The sequence below is a fragment of the Cnephaeus nilssonii genome, assembly GCF_951640355.1.
Source record: "Cnephaeus nilssonii genome assembly, chromosome: 20".
NCBI classification, from domain to species: domain Eukaryota; kingdom Metazoa; phylum Chordata; class Mammalia; order Chiroptera; family Vespertilionidae; genus Cnephaeus; species Cnephaeus nilssonii.
Window position 1 is genome coordinate 44,016,975 of NC_137091.1, and position 19,650 is coordinate 44,036,624.

Genomic DNA, 19,650 nt, shown 5'->3' on the forward strand with positions numbered 1-19,650 from the left:
CCGGCCAGGGCCTGCTTGGTTTTGAACAATAGGGACCTCAGGGCTCCAGCTCATCTCCCCGCTGACTCCATGCTGAGAGCCAGTGACCCCTTAGTGGTTATGAGCTTGGGCTCTGGAGCTAGACTGCTAGCACTCAAACCCGTTTAATCAGCTGTGACCTTGGGCACGTTAAACATCCCGTACCTCAGTTTCCTCATCTGTAAATGGGGAAAATAATGCCTATAGTGTTGCGAGGCTCAAATAAGAAAATTCACGTAGAGTGTTCACAACAGTGTGTGGCACTGTAAATGTCGGCTAACACATTATTGTGGCTTACAGTGGTGTGGTTACGGCCATAGTTCTGTCGCTGTGGTTGCTGTACAAGTCTCTCCTGTCATTACAAGTATTACTGTCACGGTTGTTGAGGCTGTACTGTTGTGACTTTCAAGGTGAGCATTCTTCCACCCATTTGCCAGATGAGGCCACCAGGGCCCAGGGAGCATGCCCACCCATTCCCGGCACCTCTGACGTCTCTGCCCATTTCTTGTCCCTGCAGGTTCGGGGCGCCCGCCCCCCACTAGCCCAAGAGGAGGGGTTGTCCCCGCCAATGGGCCTGGCCAAGGCCCTGCGCCGCCTGAGCGGCGGCCTAGAACCGGGGGACAGCAGGGCGGGCGATGAGGAGGCCGGGCCGGGGCTGTGCCGCAACGGGTGGGCGCCGGCGCAGTCGGCGGCAGCGGGGCGGCGCCGCGGGCGCTTCGTCAAGAAGGACGGCCACTGCAACGTGCGCTTCGTGAACCTGGGCGGCCAGGGCGCGCGCTACCTGAGCGACCTGTTCACCACGTGCGTGGACGTGCGCTGGCGCTGGATGTGCCTGCTCTTCTCCTGCTCCTTCCTCGCCTCCTGGCTGCTCTTCAGCCTGGCCTTCTGGCTCATCGCCTCGCTGCACGGCGACCTGGCCGCGCCGCCGCCGCCCGCGCCCTGCTTCTCCCACGTGGCCAGCTTCCTGGCCGCCTTCCTCTTCGCGCTGGAGACGCAGACGTCCATCGGCTACGGCGTGCGCAGCGTCACGGAGGAGTGCCCGGCCGCCGTGGCCGCCGTGGTGCTGCAGTGCATCGCCGGCTGCGTGCTCGACGCCTTCGTCGTGGGCGCCGTCATGGCCAAGATGGCCAAGCCCAAGAAGCGCAACGAGACGCTCATCTTCAGCGAGAACGCCGTGGTGGCGCTGCGCGACCGCCGCCTCTGCCTCATGTGGCGCGTGGGGAACCTGCGCCGCAGCCACCTGGTCGAGGCCCACGTGCGGGCCCAGCTGTTGCAGGTGCGAGGCCCAGGCCCCGGAGAGGCAGGGAAGGGCCTTTCACAGGGGTGGGGGGTGCCCCTGGGGATTGTGGGAGATGTAGGCCTGAGGGCGAGGCGTGCGTTGGACGTGGAGGGTGCATGGACTACAATTCCCAGCAGTCTCTCGGACAGGGACCCTCTTGCTTTACTTGTGGCTGGAGTTTGAGTCCTGGAGTAGTTTAGGAGATGTAAACCTTAGACTTGAGACAGATTTTGAGACACAAAGAGCTTTCTGGGGTTTGAGGCCCCCCCCCCCCATGGAATTGTGGGAAATCTAAACCTTGAGGGGCCTGTAAAGGCTCTGAACTCAGACACCTCTGGGGTCTGGGAAAGTGCCGGGGAGAGGTGGTGTGAGGACGTGTAGTTTTGCGGGTGGTGCAAATCGCAGCGGCTTATGACTTGAGGCCTGGCCCCTGTGGGATTGTGGGAGATGTAGGTCCCAGGATGGGGTGCAGCTCACACCTAAGCAGCCGTGAACACAATTGTTCCCCATCTCAGCGGCCCAGCCTCTCCCACCAGCCTCCTGCTTGGAGGGGTACAGAGCCGGGGTTGGGACACTCTTGAATTTTAGCTTCTCAGCAACAAACAAACAAACAAAACAACAACTCCCATTGGCTGCTGGGGTAGTGGCTCCCTCCAACGCTCTGCAAAAAGGCGCTTTTTGCTTTAGTGTTTCTAGAATTGTGGTCAAACTGCCCAAATTCTGAGGCTAGCTGCCCTTGTCCAAGTAGACACTTGACGTTGGGCTGAGCTTGTGCTTGGGTGAGAGGGAGAACAAGGTGGTGGTGGGAACTACAGCTCCCAGCAGCGACTGGGGTCTCCCGGAGACAGCGGGTGGGAGAGAATGGGCCCCACCCCCCACCTCTCTCTCCCACTTGTCTGAGACACCAGGACTCATGACCTGGGAGGGATATTGATATTGTCTATCCCAGCAGCCTATGGGGTGCTGACATGGCCTGGGAGGTGGGTATGGAACCAGTGGGTAGGTGGGGTGAAGCTGCCAATGCCTGGTCTGTGGACTGCGTGCCCTCCTCTCCACCACACATATGCACAGGGGCTGCAGGGCTTGGGGTGGGGGTGGGGTGGGGTGCAGAGCGCCCAGGGGCTGGCATGAAGCAGCGGGGAACACAGGATATTGCACCTAGATTGTCATCCTGGTTTATCTTTCTCTGTTCACTGAAAGCCGTTTTTCTTTTCCGCTTCTCCAATTGCTGCTTGGATGTCATTCTTCTCTTCTGTTTCTTTAATTTCGTCTCTGCTTTGCTGATTTCTGTGGCTCTGCCAATGTCACTCTGTCCCTCTCTTCCTCTCTCCCTTGTCTCTCCCTCGGTTTCTATCCCCAAACCCCCTGAGTCTCTGTCCCTCTCTCTTTACCTCTGGGTCTCTGTCCCCTCTTCCTCTGAGCCTCCACTTCCTCTCCCTGGGCCTTACCCCCCTCTCTCTGGGTTCTTCTCCTCACCCCACCCTCCCTGCTACCAGTCTCCACTCTTCTCTTTTCCTGCATGCCCATTGCTTCCTATCATCATCTCTGTCTCCTTTCATCTCCCTGCATCTGTCTTGGGCCCCTTGTCTTTTGCTGCAGCCTCGGGTGACCCCCGAAGGTGAGTACATCCCGCTGGACCACCAGGACGTGGACGTGGGCTTCGATGGCGGCACTGATCGCATCTTCCTGGTGTCCCCCATCACCATCGTGCACGAGATCGACTCCTCCAGTCCTCTCTATGAGCTGGGGCGCGCAGAGCTGGCCCGGGCTGACTTTGAGCTAGTGGTCATCCTTGAGGGCATGGTGGAGGCCACGGCCATGACCACGCAGTGTCGCTCTTCCTACCTCCCTGGTGAGCTGCTCTGGGGCCATCGTTTTGAGCCGGTCCTCTTCCAGCGTGGCTCCCAGTATGAGGTGGACTATCGCCACTTCCACCGCACTTATGAGGTCCCAGGGACCCCCGTCTGCAGCGCCAAGGAGCTGGATGAGCGGGCAGAGCGGGATTCCCACAGCCCCAAGTCCAGCTTCCCTGACTCTCTGACTGCATTTTGTTATGAGAACGAACTTGCCCTGAGTTGCTGCCAGGAGGAAGAGGAAACCAAGGAGGGAGATGAATCGGAGGCAGAAGAGGGGGCTGCCAGCCCCCGAGTACTCACACCAACCCTGTCTCTGACCCTGCCCCCATGATGCCAGCTGGTGTCCCCCATTTGTAGCCCCTTCCCAGAGGTAGCAAAATGGAGAGACTGGGCCCTCTCCTGGGACCAACAGGCCTGCTGGATAAATCATTCGCTGGTGAAGTTCTGCCTGCCTAGTGGGCCCACCATGGACACGCTGGATCTTAATTCCTCTGCGTTGTGTGCTCCCTCCTGAAACCCCTTTATCAGCCTGATTCCTCGGTCTCACCAGAGCTAAGGGATCCAGGATTCTGGACCACCCAGGAGGCAAGGACTGGTGGTTCTAGATACTTCTATATGGCTGGCTTGGGTTGTTGAGCAGGGTCAGGAATCAGTAATAGAGACTGCCTCTGGGGAGGAAGTCAGCAGTTCTCAAGCAGCGAGAGAGAGATCGAGACCTTATAGGTCTGGATTGGTCTACTATTCAAGGGACCATTGCGTCTCGGCTCAGCCAACCAAGTAGCACGTCATCTTTTTCTAGTCCACCTAAGGAGGAAAAAGTATGCAATGCTCCAAGAATTCAGGACTATTTTGATTGACCTGGAATGTCGATTGCAAGTCAAGAAAAGCCCTGTGATTCCAGAAAGCCCATGTTTTGATACTGTTCATCTAGATTGACCTTAGATAGTTGAAGTACTCCAGAAACTAAAGCGCTGTGTTTCGAGAATGCACAAAACAATGGAGAGTCTGTTGGTCTAGAAGGACTGAAGTGACAGATGGGGAGTTCTCGATATTAGATAACTCCAGACCAGTGGCTGTGGAACGTCAAAGCCAGGGGAGAATCGATGCTTCTAAGTGATCCACGGGTGTGTTTTTTAAGTGCCATTCTAGAATGTCCAAAGGAATCAAGATTCCGTGGCTCTCGATCGACCACAGAGTCAAGGAAGGCGTGGTGGTTCCAGATGACTCCTTTGTGGTTCTGTAATGCCAAAAGGAACCAAGGCTTCAGGGATCCAGAGCTGTCCACGATCAAAACCCGGAAGTTCTAGTTGGCTCCTATAACAGTTGGACGCGGGGCTTGATAGGCAGCATTTCTGGGCTGGCCTGAAGGTGAGGGCCCAGACAAGACCCTGTGGATAACAGGGCTAGTTAATGGGCAAGGGAAAGGAGGGGACCATGGCTGGTGAGTCTACAATGCTCTGGAATCCTACCCCTAGTGATGTGTATCTATTTCTTAAAGATGTTATACATATGTGTATGATATATAATATAAATACGGATATCTATCCCCCCTCCCCCACCATGGTTCTTACAGAGGGTTAGAAATGGAGTTTGAGCTCATTGGAACGGAATCCTTTATAAGGACCCAGGAAGCTTTGCTCTGTATCCTAGCTCTGCTTAAGGACTGTGTGGCTGGGCACATCACTCCTCTTTCCTCGCCTCGGTTTCCTCATCTGTAAAAATGGGGCATTGGAACTTGAACTTCTCCTAAGGGCCTTTCCACAGGCATGATTCCTCACTTTAGTGAGGGGGACGTGGGGCGGAGGGTCCCAGAGACTTCCCAGCTCTCCCCGGTGCCGGGACGCATGGCCTTCCAGGGATGGGAGACGCTCTGGGAGGCCAGCTCTGAATTTGGACATCTGAAGGACAGGGCAGGCTGGGTGCAGGGTGGGCTGTGGCTAAGGGCCAGAATCAACGCCTCCCTCGTCCAGCTTGGCGGTCAGGAGGTAGCTCTGAATACCAGAGGCAAGGATGTGGTTAGGGGGAGACTTGTCCCCCAGATTAAACCATTGGGAGCCTGGTGTTGTGTCTGTGAGTGTGGTTCTGGGGCCTGGCCTCTTCCCATGCTTCTATCTACCTAAGTGCCCAGCAGGCAGGGAACCAGCTGCTAAAGGAACCAATGCCTGTGAGGATACGTTCCCACCCGTGTCCCACCCTGTCCCAGGACTGAGGGCGGGCACTGGCATTGCCCACCAGCCTGCCCAGGTGCTGCACCAGCCCAGGTCCCCCCTTCTGGCTTCCCCACCTCCCTTTATCCTCCAGAATCCCCACGTAATAACCGGATGGGATTAATTAGCTGGCTGCCCTCCCAGCTCAGGGAGTCTGGGGTAGGGATGGGGGACAATGGAATTAGGGGTGGAGAAGAATGCTAAGTGTGAGGTGAAGGGACAGGGAAAGGGTTCTGCTTGGAAGGAGAGGGAGTGGGGTCCTGGCTGGCACAGCCTGGGTTTCCACGAGGGAGGGCAGGTCCTGGGCCACTGCTAAAGGCCAGTGAGATTAGGAAGCTCCATGTCTAATCTGTCAGTTTAACCAGGTCCCAGCTCTGAATCTGTCTCCCCCTGCCTAGCCCGTGGGCCGCGAATGAGGACAAGTCCCAGACACCGCCTCAGACCCCATTAGGGACCTGCCGATGACAGGGTGCCCAGTTTCTCCATTCTGCTCAGGGTCCTGCACCCGCTTTGGCTGCCAGGCATGGGGATGAGAGTGGGGTGGGGTTAGGGCCTCAGAGGCAGGAGGACTCTGAGAGGAGGGAGGGGAGCAAGAGTGTGAGAGGTGGGGTGCACCTGAAGGGAGGCGAGTTGGAGAGAAGGGAAAGGACCCTGAGAAGTGGGTAAGGAATCAGAGCAGGTGGAGGGTGCTGAGGAAAGGGGAGTTGTCAACCGGGGAGGATGCTACAATAAGGGGAGGAGTATTAGGGAGAGGGGGAGGAGCTTGAGCTCGTTGTCGCCAGGAAGGCGGGGCCTGTGCTTTCACTATATTTGGCCTTTTCCTATTGTCCCATTCTTGACAGGTACCAAACAGCGTAACATTTTAAAAAATATTTTTTAATTGATTTCAGAAAGGGGGGGGGGAGAGGGAGAGAGAGAAAAAAACATCAATGATGAGAGAGAATCATTGATTGGCTGCCTCCTGCACGCCCCAGTAACCCAGGCATGTGCCCTGACCAGAATTGAACCATGAGCGCTCATAGGTCAACGCTCAACCACCGAGCCACGCTAACCGGACCAAATAGTGTAACATTTAAAAGACAGAATACGTCTTTTTTCCACCACTTCTTAACTCTGAAGAGGCTGGGGTGGAAAAAGGGTCTGGAGAATGGAGGAGGGGCCAGAGCGGGAGAAGGAGGCCAAAAGAAAGGTGAACTTGCGGGGGGGGGGGGGGGGGGGGGAATCAACCCAAGGACTTGTGTACATGCATATACGCATAACCAATGAACACAGACAGTAGAGGGGTGAGGGCATGTGCTGGGGGTGGGAGTGGCCAGGGAGAGGTCAATGGCGGAGAAAGGAGACATATGTAATACTTTCAACAATAAAGAATTTAAATTTAAAAAAGTGAGCCAAAGCTGCTCCCGGTTGCGTGGCAACAGCTGTCGTCAAAAGGAAGCTTGGTTGCTAGGAGCTGTGGCTCAGAGAACAACCGACAGCTGGGGCCCCGCCCCCTGGAACAAGACTACCGAAGTACCGACCCCCAGCAACGCACCACCAGCGGCGGGGCTCGGTGGAAACAGCATCCTATTGCCCCAAGTCCTGGCGCAGGCGGAGCCCTCATGGCTCCCACGTAGTCCCACCTCCAAGCAGTTCCTTTCTGAGGCTTCTCATAGGCGGGCACACCAGCCAAGCGACTTCTTTTGTTTCAGAGGCGGTGCCCCGTCCTGGGCGCGCACTCTGATTGGCCCGAGGGACTGTCTATCTCCGGCCGACACTGCTAGCCTGCTCCTTGCGCGCTGATTGGCCCAGGAGAACGGTCCTTCGGCATCAAGGGCGGAGCAGACGGGAGGGCCCGGACTGGATTGGGCGGTGTCAAAACGAGGGGCGGTCCCTACTGGCGGGGCGGTTGGGAGGCGAAGGGAGAGTCTTTTCAGCGCTGAGGACTGGCGCTGAGGAGGCGGCGGTGGCTCCCGGGGCGTTTGAGCGGGCTCACCCGAGCCCGCGGGCCAACGCGGAACCAGGCCCGACTGGCGGGACCGCCCCGGACTCCCCGCGGGGCTTCCTAGCCGCCATGGAGGACGGTGTCTATGGTAGGTCGGCGAGGGGTGGGGCCGGCAAGGGGCGGATGAAGCCCCTCGTCCCCAACGTTCCGCCGCGAACGTTTCTCCCGGCGCGCGCCTCTCGGAGCCGCTCGGCACCGCCGCCGCCGCCTCGTTTTTGTGGGGCTCGGGATGGGCTTCCGGCGGGGCCCGAGAGCGGGGCGTTCCAGGCCATTGTTTGGGCCGATCCTGTTTCCGGTGGCGGCGGGAGGGGGCGGGATGAGCGGCGGAGGGGAGGCCGCGGCGGAACCATTCCCCCTGGAGGGGCCGGGCGAGCCCAGTGCCTGCTGGGAGCAGGGAGGGGGGCTCCTGGGGGCTGAGGGGCGAGGGAGAAATCTTGGGGCTCCAGAGATCCCACTAAGACCGTGGCCTTCGATGCCCCGCCCCCTTCCCCAACTCTTACCAGCTGTCATCAGCTTCCCCTGCCACAGTTACTTCTCATGGGCCCCGGAGTCCGGACACCCAGGCCCCCGGCTACATCGCTGAGAATGGAAGTAGAAAACCAAGGCCTCAGCCCCTTTCCAAGTAATGAGCCAACAGTTCAGACTTCCAGCCCCCTTCTCCTTCAGACTCGGGTCCCCTTCTTCCCAGGACTCCAAAGAGTCCAGATCCTCAGCCCTTCCTCCCCTGGAGTGAGGAATCCAGGCCCCCAGCCCCTTCTCCCGGCAGACATAGGAGGCCTGACCCTCATCTTCATCCACCCTCTGAACCCAAGGGTCATGCCCCCCAGCCCTGTAAAATCCAGATTGCAGGAAAACAGGCTTCCCGTCCCCAGAACTGACCTCCAACCCCTGACCCCCAGAGCCCCCAGACCTGACCCCAGAGGAGCGGATGGAGCTGGAAAACATCCGGCGGCGGAAGCAGGAGCTGCTGGTGGAGATCCAGCGCCTGCGCGAGGAGCTCAGCGAAGCCATGAGCGAGGTGGAGGGTCTGGAGGCCAATGAGGGCAGGTGAGGCCTGGAGTGGGGAACTTGGGGGTCATGGGGCCAGGCCAGGGCCAGGGCTGCCCTGACATTGACCCTCCGCCCCCCTGCTCTCTGCCTCTGCAGTAAGACCTTGCAGCGGAACCGGAAGATGGCAATGGGCAGGAAGAAGTTCAACATGGACCCCAAGAAGGTGCTTGGGGCCACAGGGCTGGGGTCAGCCTGGCAGACGTCCTGACGGGTTTCTGGCACCTCCAGGTCCCAGTAGTGTGAAGGTTAAAGGCCTACTTTAGGGGGACAGACTTGGTCCCAATCCCTGGATTTCGAGATCGACTGTCCATTTGTTCTCTGGACATGAACCAAGTGCTCCAGCCTGCTGACCTTGGTTTGTGCTGTGTCCTCTGCCGGGATCCTCTTTCCCTTCTTGTTCATATTTCTGGGCCCACTTCTGGTGTCACCTAGAGTCCCAGGAGGAGTGCATGTCTGGTAGGAAACGTAGACAGGGACATGCTCAGCGGTGTCATGACAGAGGCCCAGTGGCTGTGGACACTCAGAGGAGGGAGCCCGGGGCATCAGGGAGGACTTCCTGGAGGAGGAGATACAGGTCAGGTTTGAAGGAAGAGCCAGTGTTCACCAGGAGGAAAGGCATTTGTTCATTTATTTATTCAGTTTATGCCCATTTCCTCCTGCCTCCCCTGGGCCTGCCCCTCAGCGAGCCAGTGCTCGGCACCTAGAGAGTAGTCGACTCTGCTTGGCCTTCAGGGAGCCCCTGGACATGGTTGCCACAGTCCAGAGCGAGGTGGAGCTATAATGGAGGTCCTCATGGCGTCGGGAGAGCAGAGGAGGCCGGGGTCCCGCCTGAGGGTTGGCCCTCACAGTTCTTGAAGGACTGCTGCTCACTGAGTTTCTCACATTGTTCCTCCTGCCCCAAGCAGTGTAGCTTGTTCAGTCCTTCAGCAAACAGCCACTGAGCTCCTGTTCCTTGCCAGCCCCTGCTCTCGGTGCTGGAATTAACCAGGCAAAGGCAGAGGGAACAGTAGGTGCCAAGGCTGTATGCTATGAGGTGGGAGGGATGCTATTTAAAGACCTGGGAGAAGCCTGACGATGACACCTGGCCCTGCCTGGTTAGCGTGCGGTGGGTTTCTGGGGAGCTGGTGGGAGTGGCTGTCAGCATATTAGCACTGAGACCCGGTCCCCACTCACTAGGGGATCCAGTTCTTGGTGGAGAACGAACTTCTGCAGAACACACCTGAGGAGATCGCCCGCTTCCTGTACAAGGGCGAGGGCCTGAACAAGACGGCCATCGGGGACTACCTGGGGGAGAGGTGAGATCCCGCCCCGCCCCTCTGGGCCTCTCCCCTCAACCCCTGCATCCAGCTCACTGCAAGCTCCTCTCCTGAGGAGAGACCCTGATAGACTAACCTTCCAGCTGGGCTGACACCGGGGTCTGGGGGAGCCTGGGGAACCTAGGGACTGTCTGTGAGCATCCCGGGGGCACGGGGACCTTCTGTGGACATCTGGGAAGCGGGACCATTTATGCCTGGGACAGGAGAAAACCCGTAGGAATGTGTCACAGGAATGTGAGGACTGGGTAGACCACGGATGTGCATGGGAACCGTGTGGGCAGCTTGGCAGTATGGGGTTAGCAGTGGATGTTTGTGGAGCCTGGAGACCCCGTGGAAATCTGGGAGCAGGAGGACCTCTGGACTCGGGGGTGTATGGAGACCGCCTAGAAGCCTAGGGTACATGAGCCTGGACAGCAGTGCACAGGCACCATCTGTGGGTGTCGGGAAGGCGGGGACTGTCTGAACCCTAATTTGCAGGAGGGCATTCTGGGAAGTCGGGGAAGCCTGGGACCATCTGTGAGCATCTGAACATCCGAGGTGCACAGGACTCTGGGTGTCTGGGCGCTTCAGGATGGTGTGGATCTCTAGAGTGTGTGGAACTTTCTGGCCATCTGAGGTGTATGGGGACTGGGAATGTGGAAACATGTCTAGGAACCTTCTGTGTGTGGGGCATGAGGGGACCATCTGTGGACAGCTGAGTTGTGTGGTGACGGGGCATCTGGCATTGTGGGGAACGTATAGTGGACATGGGGGTGGGGACTGACCGTGGATGTCGGGGGGTTGGGGGCCATCTCTGGACATCTGAGGAGCCTGGGGATTAGCTGAGAGAGGCGACAGTAGGCGGAGCACATGTTGGCTGCATTTCTCTGTGCAAAGGGTCAGCCAACCAGGGCTCTTACAACAGATGATCCTCCCAAGAGCATGTCCTGCGTGCCCCTGCCCTGGGTGCAGAAGTGGTGGCCTCCCCAGGGCTGGGTCCACTCCCACCTTCCCAAACGCCTTTTCTGAAGCCTGCCCCCGTCCCCCCAGGGAAGAGCTGAACCTGGCCGTGCTGCACGCCTTTGTGGATCTGCATGAGTTCACCGACCTCAATCTGGTGCAGGCGCTCAGGTGAGAGGCACTGGGCTGGCAGGGCAGGGACGTACCTGCCAGGCCTCCTCCTTTACAAGTGATGACGCCGCTCAGAACTAAAATAGAAACAAAAATTTGGGACTTGGTTGCTGCACGTAACACAAAAGCCCGTGGTGGGGCCTTCAGGCGTAGCTGTATCCAGATGTTCAGATGGTATCCGAAGGTCAGCTTTATCTCTCGGTTGTGCTCGCCACCGTGCCGGCATTGCTCGCGGCAGGCCCTGCTCCCACGTGATAACAGGAGCCTCTGCCATCCTCCAGGCCTCGTTAGCCAACTTAGGAGAAAGGGTACTGTCCTTAAATCCACCAAAAGGCCCAGAGTCAGGGCTCATTGGTCCGATTGGATCATGTGTCCATACCCGGAGCAGCTGCTGAGGCCACAGGTTTGGCGGGACTGAGCGCGGGAAAGGGGTTCCACCTGTCCTGACCGCCGCGCCTGACCCCTCTCTGACGCAGGCAGTTTCTGTGGAGCTTCCGCCTCCCTGGAGAGGCCCAGAAGATTGACCGGATGATGGAAGCCTTTGCCCAGCGATACTGCCTGTGCAACCCCGGGGTTTTCCAGTCCACAGGTGGGCGCCCGGACCCCTGGGGCCTGGAGAGGAGGGGCCGGGCCCGGGGCGGGAGGCAGAGGGGGCCCACCTCCCTGTGTCCTCACCCTGACTGCTGCAGACACCTGCTATGTGCTGTCCTTCGCCGTGATCATGCTGAACACCAGCCTGCACAACCCCAACGTCCGGGACAAGCCGGGCCTGGAGCGCTTTGTGGCCATGAACCGGGGCATCAACGAGGGCGGGGACCTGCCTGAGGAGCTGCTCAGGGTCAGGCCCCCCGCCCTCCCCGCAGCCCCCAGCCCTCCCCGTGGGTCTCCAGTGCCTGAGCATTCCACCTGGGGTTCCGCCTTTCCACCATTTCTTTTCTCTCTCTCCCGCTGCCTCTTTCTTTGTCTCTGCTTCTCTTCCCTGCCTCTGTCTCCGGCCCTCTGACTTCCAGGGTCTTGGTCCTACCTCACCCTCCACCTCTGTGTCTGTTCCTGTCTTTAAGAACTCAGCGGATTTAACAACGCTGTCTGTCTGCTCTCCATTTTTTCTGTCTTGCCTCCTTTCCCTCCTCCCCAGGGCTCCCTCCACTCCTCTGCCTTCCGCCTTCCTTTCCTCCCCAGGCTCCCCCTCCTCCCTCCCTCTCTCCCTCCATGGCTGTCCCCCCTGTGGTCTCATTGCCCCCCCCCCCCACCCGTGCCAAGTAGCCCCGGGAGGGTCCCAGGGGCCTGGCGTTGCTGACTGGGCTCTCGCTCCTCAGAACCTCTACGACAGCATTCGAAACGAGCCCTTCAAGATCCCGGAGGATGACGGGAACGATCTGACCCACACCTTCTTCAACCCGGACCGGGAGGGCTGGCTCCTTAAGCTGGGTACGTCCCCTGCTGACCCTGCCGGCTGCCTCTGCAGGGGGAGGCCAGGGGGCCTGGGCTCTGGACTCAGCTTCCACACGTGCCTGCTGGGTGACCCTAGGCAAGCCATGCGACCTCTCGGCCTGTGTGTACGTCTGCGTCATGCGGCTGGAGACAGGAGCGGGCCTGTGTGCTGGCCCGGCGCAGGGCCCGGCATAGGGGCTCCACACACATCGTGGGGGAAGCAGAGGGCTCGGGCACCAGGTGCTGCCAGGCTGTGCGGCTGGATGGAGTCCCTGACCCGGACGGGAGGGGGTGGAGCCAGCAAATGGGGTCAGTTAGCGGGGGTCACGCAGTGCCTCTGCCTGAGGATTGGTGCCTCTCGGCCCAGCTGCACAGGAGTCGCCTGGGAGCTACCCCGGCGGGTGGGCTGTGAAGCAGGATGGGGCAGGACAGCCGTCCGTCAGGGCGAAAGCCCCCAGGTGGCCCTAGTGCGGAGCCGAGGTTGGAGCTGGCTTGCAGCCGGGCCTGGTAATGTAGGTGCCACGGGAGTGTTAGCTGCGGCTTTTTAACGGAGAAGCCACGATGGCTGCTCCGGGAGGCAGACTGACAGCGTTCCAGTCCAGTGTGCACAGTGCAGACAGCGGGCGCGGGAGGGCCCCGGGGAAGCTTCCAGCCCAGCGCGAGCCAGGGCGCACTGCGCTCCCAGGGTATGTGCCCGAGCCCAGGCGGCCTTCTCCAGCCCCGGAAGCAGGTCCTGCCCCGGTGCATATAGCCCTGGTGCAGACGGCCCTGGTGCACGTGAAAAATGCCAATCACGTCCTATAGCCAACGTGCTGGGTGCGTGGTTCCTGGAGGAATTCTGGCTCCGCAGTGCGGGTGTCGTCACCAACGATTTCCCCTCCCAACCCCCCTCAGCAGGCATCCTTCCCATTGCCCAGATGAGGAAAGTGAGGCTCGGTCACCCTCCCGCAGCTCAGGGCAGAGGTGGCCTTGGACCCAGATCTCTCACCCAAGTACATCTCTGCTTTGTGATCATTAGGAAAAGGCGCCTCTTAAAACACTGACGTGCAGGAGAGGGGGCTGGCGGGGGCTCTGTTCACAGCGGTGGTTAGGAAAGCCATTACCACTGCTGCTATTCGGTCCCTCTGGCCCCACAAGGAGCCCACAGCAGGGCATCTTGAAGCAGGAAGGTGGCTAAGAGGGCAAGAGGTTGTGCTGAGGTCACCCGGGCAGTTGTGCTGGACCTGACTGAGTCCCCACGCCACCTGGGGCCAAGGCCGGGGTTCTGTCTGCTCCCCCGTGGGGATGACCTCCGGGGCACAGTGTGTTCGTGGCGGCAGCGGAGGGCCTCCTGGCCTAGGACATGAGCGGGGTGGTCTGGGGTCTGGCACTGACAAAGGGGGTGCTCATGGCTGCCTCCTGGGCTCAGGGCACTCGCCTCCCCGGGCGGGAGAGGGCCTGGCCCGTCCTCCCTCATGTGGATGTAACTGGTTTTCTTCCCTCTCTCTCCCTCCCTCCCTCCCTGCGTGTTTCTCTTTGCTGTTTCTCTCTCTCTCTGTCCTACCCCCTGCGCATTCCTGCCCTCGCCCACCCTATTTCTGTTGCCTGTGGCTCTTGGGGGCACCCCCCTCTTCTGCCTTGCCTTCTCGCCTGGTCCTGCCTGCTTTCTCGCTGTCTGCCCCAGGAGGTAGGTACACGGTGTCCTCGCTCCCCAACACTACAGGAGAGGGGTTGGGGGCTCAGACACCTGGGCCGGGGCTGACCAACAGGCTTATTAGAAAGTGTAAAGCCCACCCGGGGGGCGGACCAGTTCCTGGGGCCCAAACACGCCTGTCCCTGCTTGTCTGTCTTTCCCACGCATTGCTTTGTCCCAGGCCCCGACAGCCCGCGCCCCTGCGCTTGCTCTGCCTCTCCCCCCCTCCCCCCTCTCAGAGGCCCTGACCCTGTGCTGAGCCCAGGCCCCCTCCCGCCCCTTCCCTTTCAGGGGGCCGGGTGAAGACGTGGAAGCGGCGCTGGTTTATCCTCACCGACAACTGCCTCTACTACTTTGAGTACACCACGGTGAGGACGGCGCTGAGCTGCCCTGGGTCCTGGGAGGAGGGGCCGGCGGTGAGGATTGGGAGGTCCGAGTCCTGCTCCTTGCTCTTTCAGGACAAGGAGCCCCGAGGAATCATCCCCCTGGAGAACCTGAGCATCCGGGAGGTGGACGACCCCCGGAAACCAGTAAGACCCTCTCTGTACCCCTTCCTGCCACAGCGGGGGCTCCTCTGCCCTCAGGCCGGCTCTTACCCCCCCCCCTCTTTGGTGTCTCCCCAGAACTGCTTTGAGCTTTATATCCCCAACAACAAGGGGCAGCTCATCAAAGCCTGCAAAACGGAGGCAGATGGCCGCGTGGTTGAGGGGAACCACATGGTGTACCGGATCTCGGCCCCCACGCAGGAGGAGAAGGATGAGTGGATCAAGTCCATCCAGTGAGCCTGGGCCCCGGGGCCCTGGGTGGGGGGCTGGGACCAGACCCGCTGGCCCTCACCCTGGGTCTCTCTCTCCCCTCCGCAGGGCAGCTGTGAGCGTGGACCCCTTCTACGAGATGCTGGCCGCCAGGAAGAAGCGGATTTCTGTCAAGAAGAAGCAGGAGCAGGCCTGACCCTGTCCCCCACTCCGTTATTTATTGCTGCGCCACCCGCCCGGGTGGCCGGACCCCTGGGACGGGGCTGTGGATGCTGGTTCCCCGTTTGGAAAACGTACCACCTCTAGTTCCTCTCTCATTATTTGTAATTAACGCACTGTTGGTAATATTAATTATTGAACTGCTCACGGCCTGCTGACCTCTCATTTCTTGGGGTTGATAGCGAGGCAGCCCCATCCAGGGCCAGGAGCGCTGGTCTCTGTTGGGAGCTCTGTCAGTGGAGCGAAGGGTGCTGCCCAAGAGGGTAACCCCTGGGGGCCTCTCGGGTGGCTCAGTCCTGGTTGTGCCCCAAGCCCGCAAGGGTGGTGATGGGAGGCGGTTGGTGTAGCCGGAGTTGGTGTTGCTTTAGAACGTCACGGGAACGCAGGTATGCCCAGCGAGGTTGAGCACCCACCCAGATGCCATCTGGCAGCCCGAGCCCGCGGATGCTGGCCCCTAGAGCAGCTGTGGTCTCTGAGGGGTGACAGATAACAGCCGATGGGGTTGGGAGCTGGGCTGGTGCTTTGAGGGTCAACCCGAGAGCTGGAAGGGCCGTGACGGGCCCCGGGGAGGGTCTGGGGAGGAGGAGGAGGAAGGCCCAGGGTTGGACGCTGCAGGTGGGGGAGCCCTCGCCCAGCGTTCAGCCAGAGGTTGCTGGTGTTGGAAGTGGGCTGGGCCCAGTGGATGGTGCCAAGAGGCAGGAATGCGGTAGATGGACCGGTTTCTCCGCGGGATTAACCTCCTTGTGAGGACATTTCACACCGAGCAGTGATGGCACCCAGACCCTACAGCCTGGAGTGTAAGGACTTTGAGGGCGCCCCTAAGAGCCAGGTCCCGGCCTGTCCACCTTTGGCCTCCAGCTTGGGGCACGCATAGTGTCCCCATGGAGCAAAGAGGTGGTTTGGCAAAGTGGGAGACCCCATGTCATTCTCCTATGCCCAGATGTGCAGCTGAGGAGACCCCAAGAAACCACAACTCGGGCAGGTCCCTGGACTAAGGCTGCTGGCGGGATGCAGTTCCTCCCGCACCCTGCACCCTCCGGAAGTTGAACCCCTGAGTGCTCCTGGCGGGGTGGGAGCACCCCGGCCTCTCCCTGGTCACAGGCCTCTGTCAGCGTGCAGAGCCCCCAAGTGCAATAGCAGTCAGCCACCCTCGGAGGTGGCGCCCTCTCCTGCGAGAGGCGGACCACAGCTTCTGGCAAGCTGTGCTGCTCCGGCACGGGAGAGTCATTCCCGAGGTCTCCTGGGAGTTGTAGTTTCTCAAGACATGGCTGTCAGATTGACCTTAGCCTGGTGCCCAACCAGGTTGGGAAAACAGGCCCCGACTGCTTCACCCCCAGGGGCTGATGAGAAGTGGATTTGCCGACTCCTCCCAAAGGTTCCACGGAAATGGAGTCATCAACCCAAGAAGGCTCTGGTAAATGGGATCCTGGGTAAATAAAGGGTCTCACCGTCTCACCCGGTCCTGCACTCCTCCATGGAATGAAGCCATGGACGCCGCTGCTCAGTGGAGAGGCCCTGGAAGAGCATTCCAGGCCAAGGGAACAGCATGTGCAGAGGCAGGAAAACGCTCGGTGTGCTGGAGTAACTGACAGCAGACCAGCCTGCCTGTTTGGTGGTGGTGGTGGGGGGAGGGTGACAGGAAGTGAAGGGGACGCCTTAGCCGGTTTTCTCAGTGGTTAGAGCATCAGCCTGAAGACGGAAGGGTTGCAGGTTCAATTCAGGTCAAAGGCACTTCCCTCAGTGGCAGGCTCAATCTCTCCCCCCTACCCCCCACCCCCCGGGGTTGGGGCAGACCAATTGATGTGTCTCTCACATCAATGTTTCTGTCTCCCACCCCCTACCTTCCACTCTCTGAAAATCAATGGGAAAAATATCTTCGGGTAAGGATTGAGAGAGAGAGAGAGAATATGGAGGGGATGCATGGGCCTGCTCATTCGGGGCCAGTACTTTGAAAGTATTCTCAGTTGGTGGAGGCCATCCAAGGAGTGATGTGATGCATTTAGGTGGAGGCTGTAGGCAGGGCCCGGGCTGCTGCAGAGTAATTTGGACGCGAGCCGGCTGGCGGGCGGGAGGGAGGGAGGGGGTGAGGCTGAGCAGTCAGCCAGGGGTAAGGGTGTGGCTGCAGAGGCGGGGCAGTGGCCCCTGGGAGTGGTTTGGGAAGAGGAGCCAGTAGGACTTGCTGAGGGCTGGGTCAGCCGGGATTCTGGCTGAGTATCTGGTGAATGGCAATGCCATTGAGCGAGATGATCGAAGAGGGATTGTTTGTTGTGGGAAATCAGTGGCTCTGTGTTAGCCAAATGAAGCTGGATTGTCGGTGGATCATTCAGTGAGACTCCAGTCATCTCAAAATTGCCCTTCACAACCCCCTCCCCACCTCAATCTCTCCAAGGACCAAGAATTCTAGCTTCCAGCGCCCTCCTCTTCCAGAACCTCAAACTCCCAACTCCCTTGTTATAGGCGACCCTCCAAAATCCATATTGAAGGCCTGGCCCCCAAGGTCTCAGAATGTGACCGTATTTGAAAATAGCATCATTGCAGATAAAATTAGTGAAGATGAGGTCACTAACATGGGCCCTAGTCCAAAATGACTGATGTCCTTCCTTCTACAAAGGGACATTTTGAACACGGAGACACACACAGGGAGAATGCTGGGTAAAAATAAAGGCAGGGGTCGGGGCGATGCGTCTACACGCCAAGGAACCCTGAAGACTACCAGCAAAACCCAGAAGCTGGGAGAGAAGCAGGGGTGACCCGCCCCTCGGCCTCAGGAGCCAGGCCTGCTGGCGCTTTGATCTTGGACTTGTAGCCTCCAGCACGGACAATAAATGTGTGTGATTCAAGCCTCCCAATTTGTGGTACTTCTTTAAAGGAGGCCTAGCGAACCGATGCACCCCTCCTCTCTCAGGCCCAGGAGTCTGGACCCTCACCGCCCGCCTGGCTTGGTCCATGCAGCTCCCTGCCCCGGCAGGCATGTCCCAAGGTCAGTTCAAGCACCACCAGGTCTACTGGTGGCAGTAGTGGGAAGAGGCACCAACGTAGTCCTCTCCCTCCCTTTCTCCATCCCCCAGACTCACGTGTGACCCTCATGCCCTCAGAGTCCACAGCATCCCAGCTAAGTATCTCCTCCTGGCCCCTTCCCTCCTCTCGTATCCAAACTATATCCCACAAATATGCAAATGAATCCGGTACCAAGGTGATGGGGAACAGGTTGAAACTAGATCAGAGCTAAAATAAAAAATAAAAAAATAGATCCCGTCAGAGAGATGGAAGCACAATCAGTCCAGAGTCAGGAGGAACCAAGAAGCAAAACATCGAGACAAAAACACAGGCAGAAAGACATAATGGACACAGGACGGCCACAGGGAGACACAGCCAAGGGGACAGAAGTAGACAGTGGCCCTAGCCCAGTGGTCGGCAAACTCATTCGTCAACAGAGCCAAACATCAACAGGACAACGATTGAAATTTCTTCTGAGAGCCACATTTTTTAAACTTAAACTTCTTCTAACGCCACTTCTTCAAAATAGGCTCGCCCAGGCCGTGGTATTTTGTGGAAGAGCCACACTCAAGGGGCCAAAGAGCCGCATGTGGCTCACGAGCCGCAGTTTGCCGACCACGGCCCTAGCCGGTTTGGCTCAGCAGACAGAGCGTCGGCCTGTGGACTGAAGGGTCCCAGGTTCCATTCCAGTCAAGGCACATTCCAGTGGCGGGTTTGATCCCCACCTATGGGTTTTGCAGGAGGCAACCGATCAATGATTCTCACCATTGATGTTTCTCTCTCTCCCTCTCCCTTCCTCTCTGAAATCAATAAAAAATACATTCAAAAAGTAGAGACCGTGAACTCAAAGAAATAGTAATAGAATTAGATGAGAAAAGAGGCCGAGGGACAGACACAGATGGAGAGATGGGAAGATCCCACGGCAGGTGGTGACCAGAACGGGGGCCGGTGAGACGCGGAGCTGAAGGACAGAACCGAAGGGAGAGGTCCCCGTGGAGAGGCGCAGTTAGGGGAGAATGTCAGGGAGGTCACGTGCAGAAACGGGTAAACGGAGGCAGGGCCATTCTGAGGGGCGTGGGGCGTGGCTGGTCAGTACAGGTTGCTGGCAGGTCACTCCTGGGCACCCCTCACCCCAGGCCTGGCCCTGGAACAGCTTCTGGCCACCGCCACCGGCCGCCGTGTGGAGACAGCTCTGCCCGCCCCGTGACCTTCCCTCACCCTCACCAGGGCCTCGAGGCCGCTTGGAAGCCGAGGCCGCAGCTGGTCGGTGATGCTGGCCCGGAGCTGGGGTGCAGGGGAGCGGGGCCGTGCCGTCTCGGCCTTCCTGAGCCTCGATGGTCCCGTCTGTCGACACGGGTGGCGAGGATGGCGACGTCTCCTGCGTGGCGCCTGCTCCCTGCATCCTCCCCTCTTCGCCCCCCGAAACACACAGAGGCCCCGCATTCCTCCAAAAAGTTGTTTTTGTCTTTTTTAAATAATGTGAAAATGCCACGCGAAGGTTTGAACCAGAAGCCCCTCCAGGGGCCAGGCTGGGGCGGGGAAGGGGAAACGCGAGATGGGGGGTCCGGGTCCCCCGAAGCCTGTGGCCCCGTCTGAGGCGGGAGAGGGTGAGGAGGGCTCCGCTGTGCCGAGGGGCTCCAGGCCCGAAGAAGTCCAGTTCAGTTCCGAGAAGGGGGCTCTCCGGGGAGGGGGAGGGGCTGCCTGCCTCATTTGGCACCGAGGGGGTCGGGGGGATCAGGGGAGCCTTCCGGGGGGC

General features: G+C 59.3%; 2 protein-coding genes across 3 annotated transcripts; both read left to right on the forward strand.

Annotated features, from left to right (window-relative positions):
• Positions 1-586: 586 nt before the first annotated feature.
• Positions 587-3,484, forward strand: KCNJ14 (potassium inwardly rectifying channel subfamily J member 14; the record flags this gene model as incomplete). Its single annotated transcript, XM_079800778.1, has 2 exons — positions 587-1,294; positions 2,897-3,484. 2 exons carry the CDS (start codon positions 587-589, stop codon positions 3,482-3,484), a joined length of 1,296 nt encoding a protein of 431 aa, XP_079656904.1.
• A 3,737-nt stretch (positions 3,485-7,221) lies between these two features.
• CYTH2 (cytohesin 2) lies at positions 7,222-15,042 on the forward strand. 2 transcript variants are annotated; one of them, XM_079800786.1, is made up of 12 exons: positions 7,222-7,432; positions 8,244-8,391; positions 8,491-8,557; positions 9,571-9,689; positions 10,740-10,820; positions 11,297-11,409; positions 11,510-11,658; positions 12,137-12,248; positions 14,215-14,291; positions 14,382-14,453; positions 14,547-14,701; positions 14,787-15,042. In XM_079800786.1, the coding sequence occupies exons 1-12, from the start codon at positions 7,414-7,416 to the stop codon at positions 14,872-14,874; spliced, it is 1,200 nt and encodes a 399-aa protein (XP_079656912.1). In that variant the 5' UTR covers positions 7,222-7,413; the 3' UTR covers positions 14,875-15,042. The 2 variants fall into 2 exon arrangements, with proteins under 2 accessions (XP_079656912.1, XP_079656913.1); XM_079800787.1 differs by lacking the exon at positions 7,222-7,432 and adding an exon at positions 7,785-7,966.
• Positions 15,043-19,650: the final 4,608 nt, after the last annotated feature.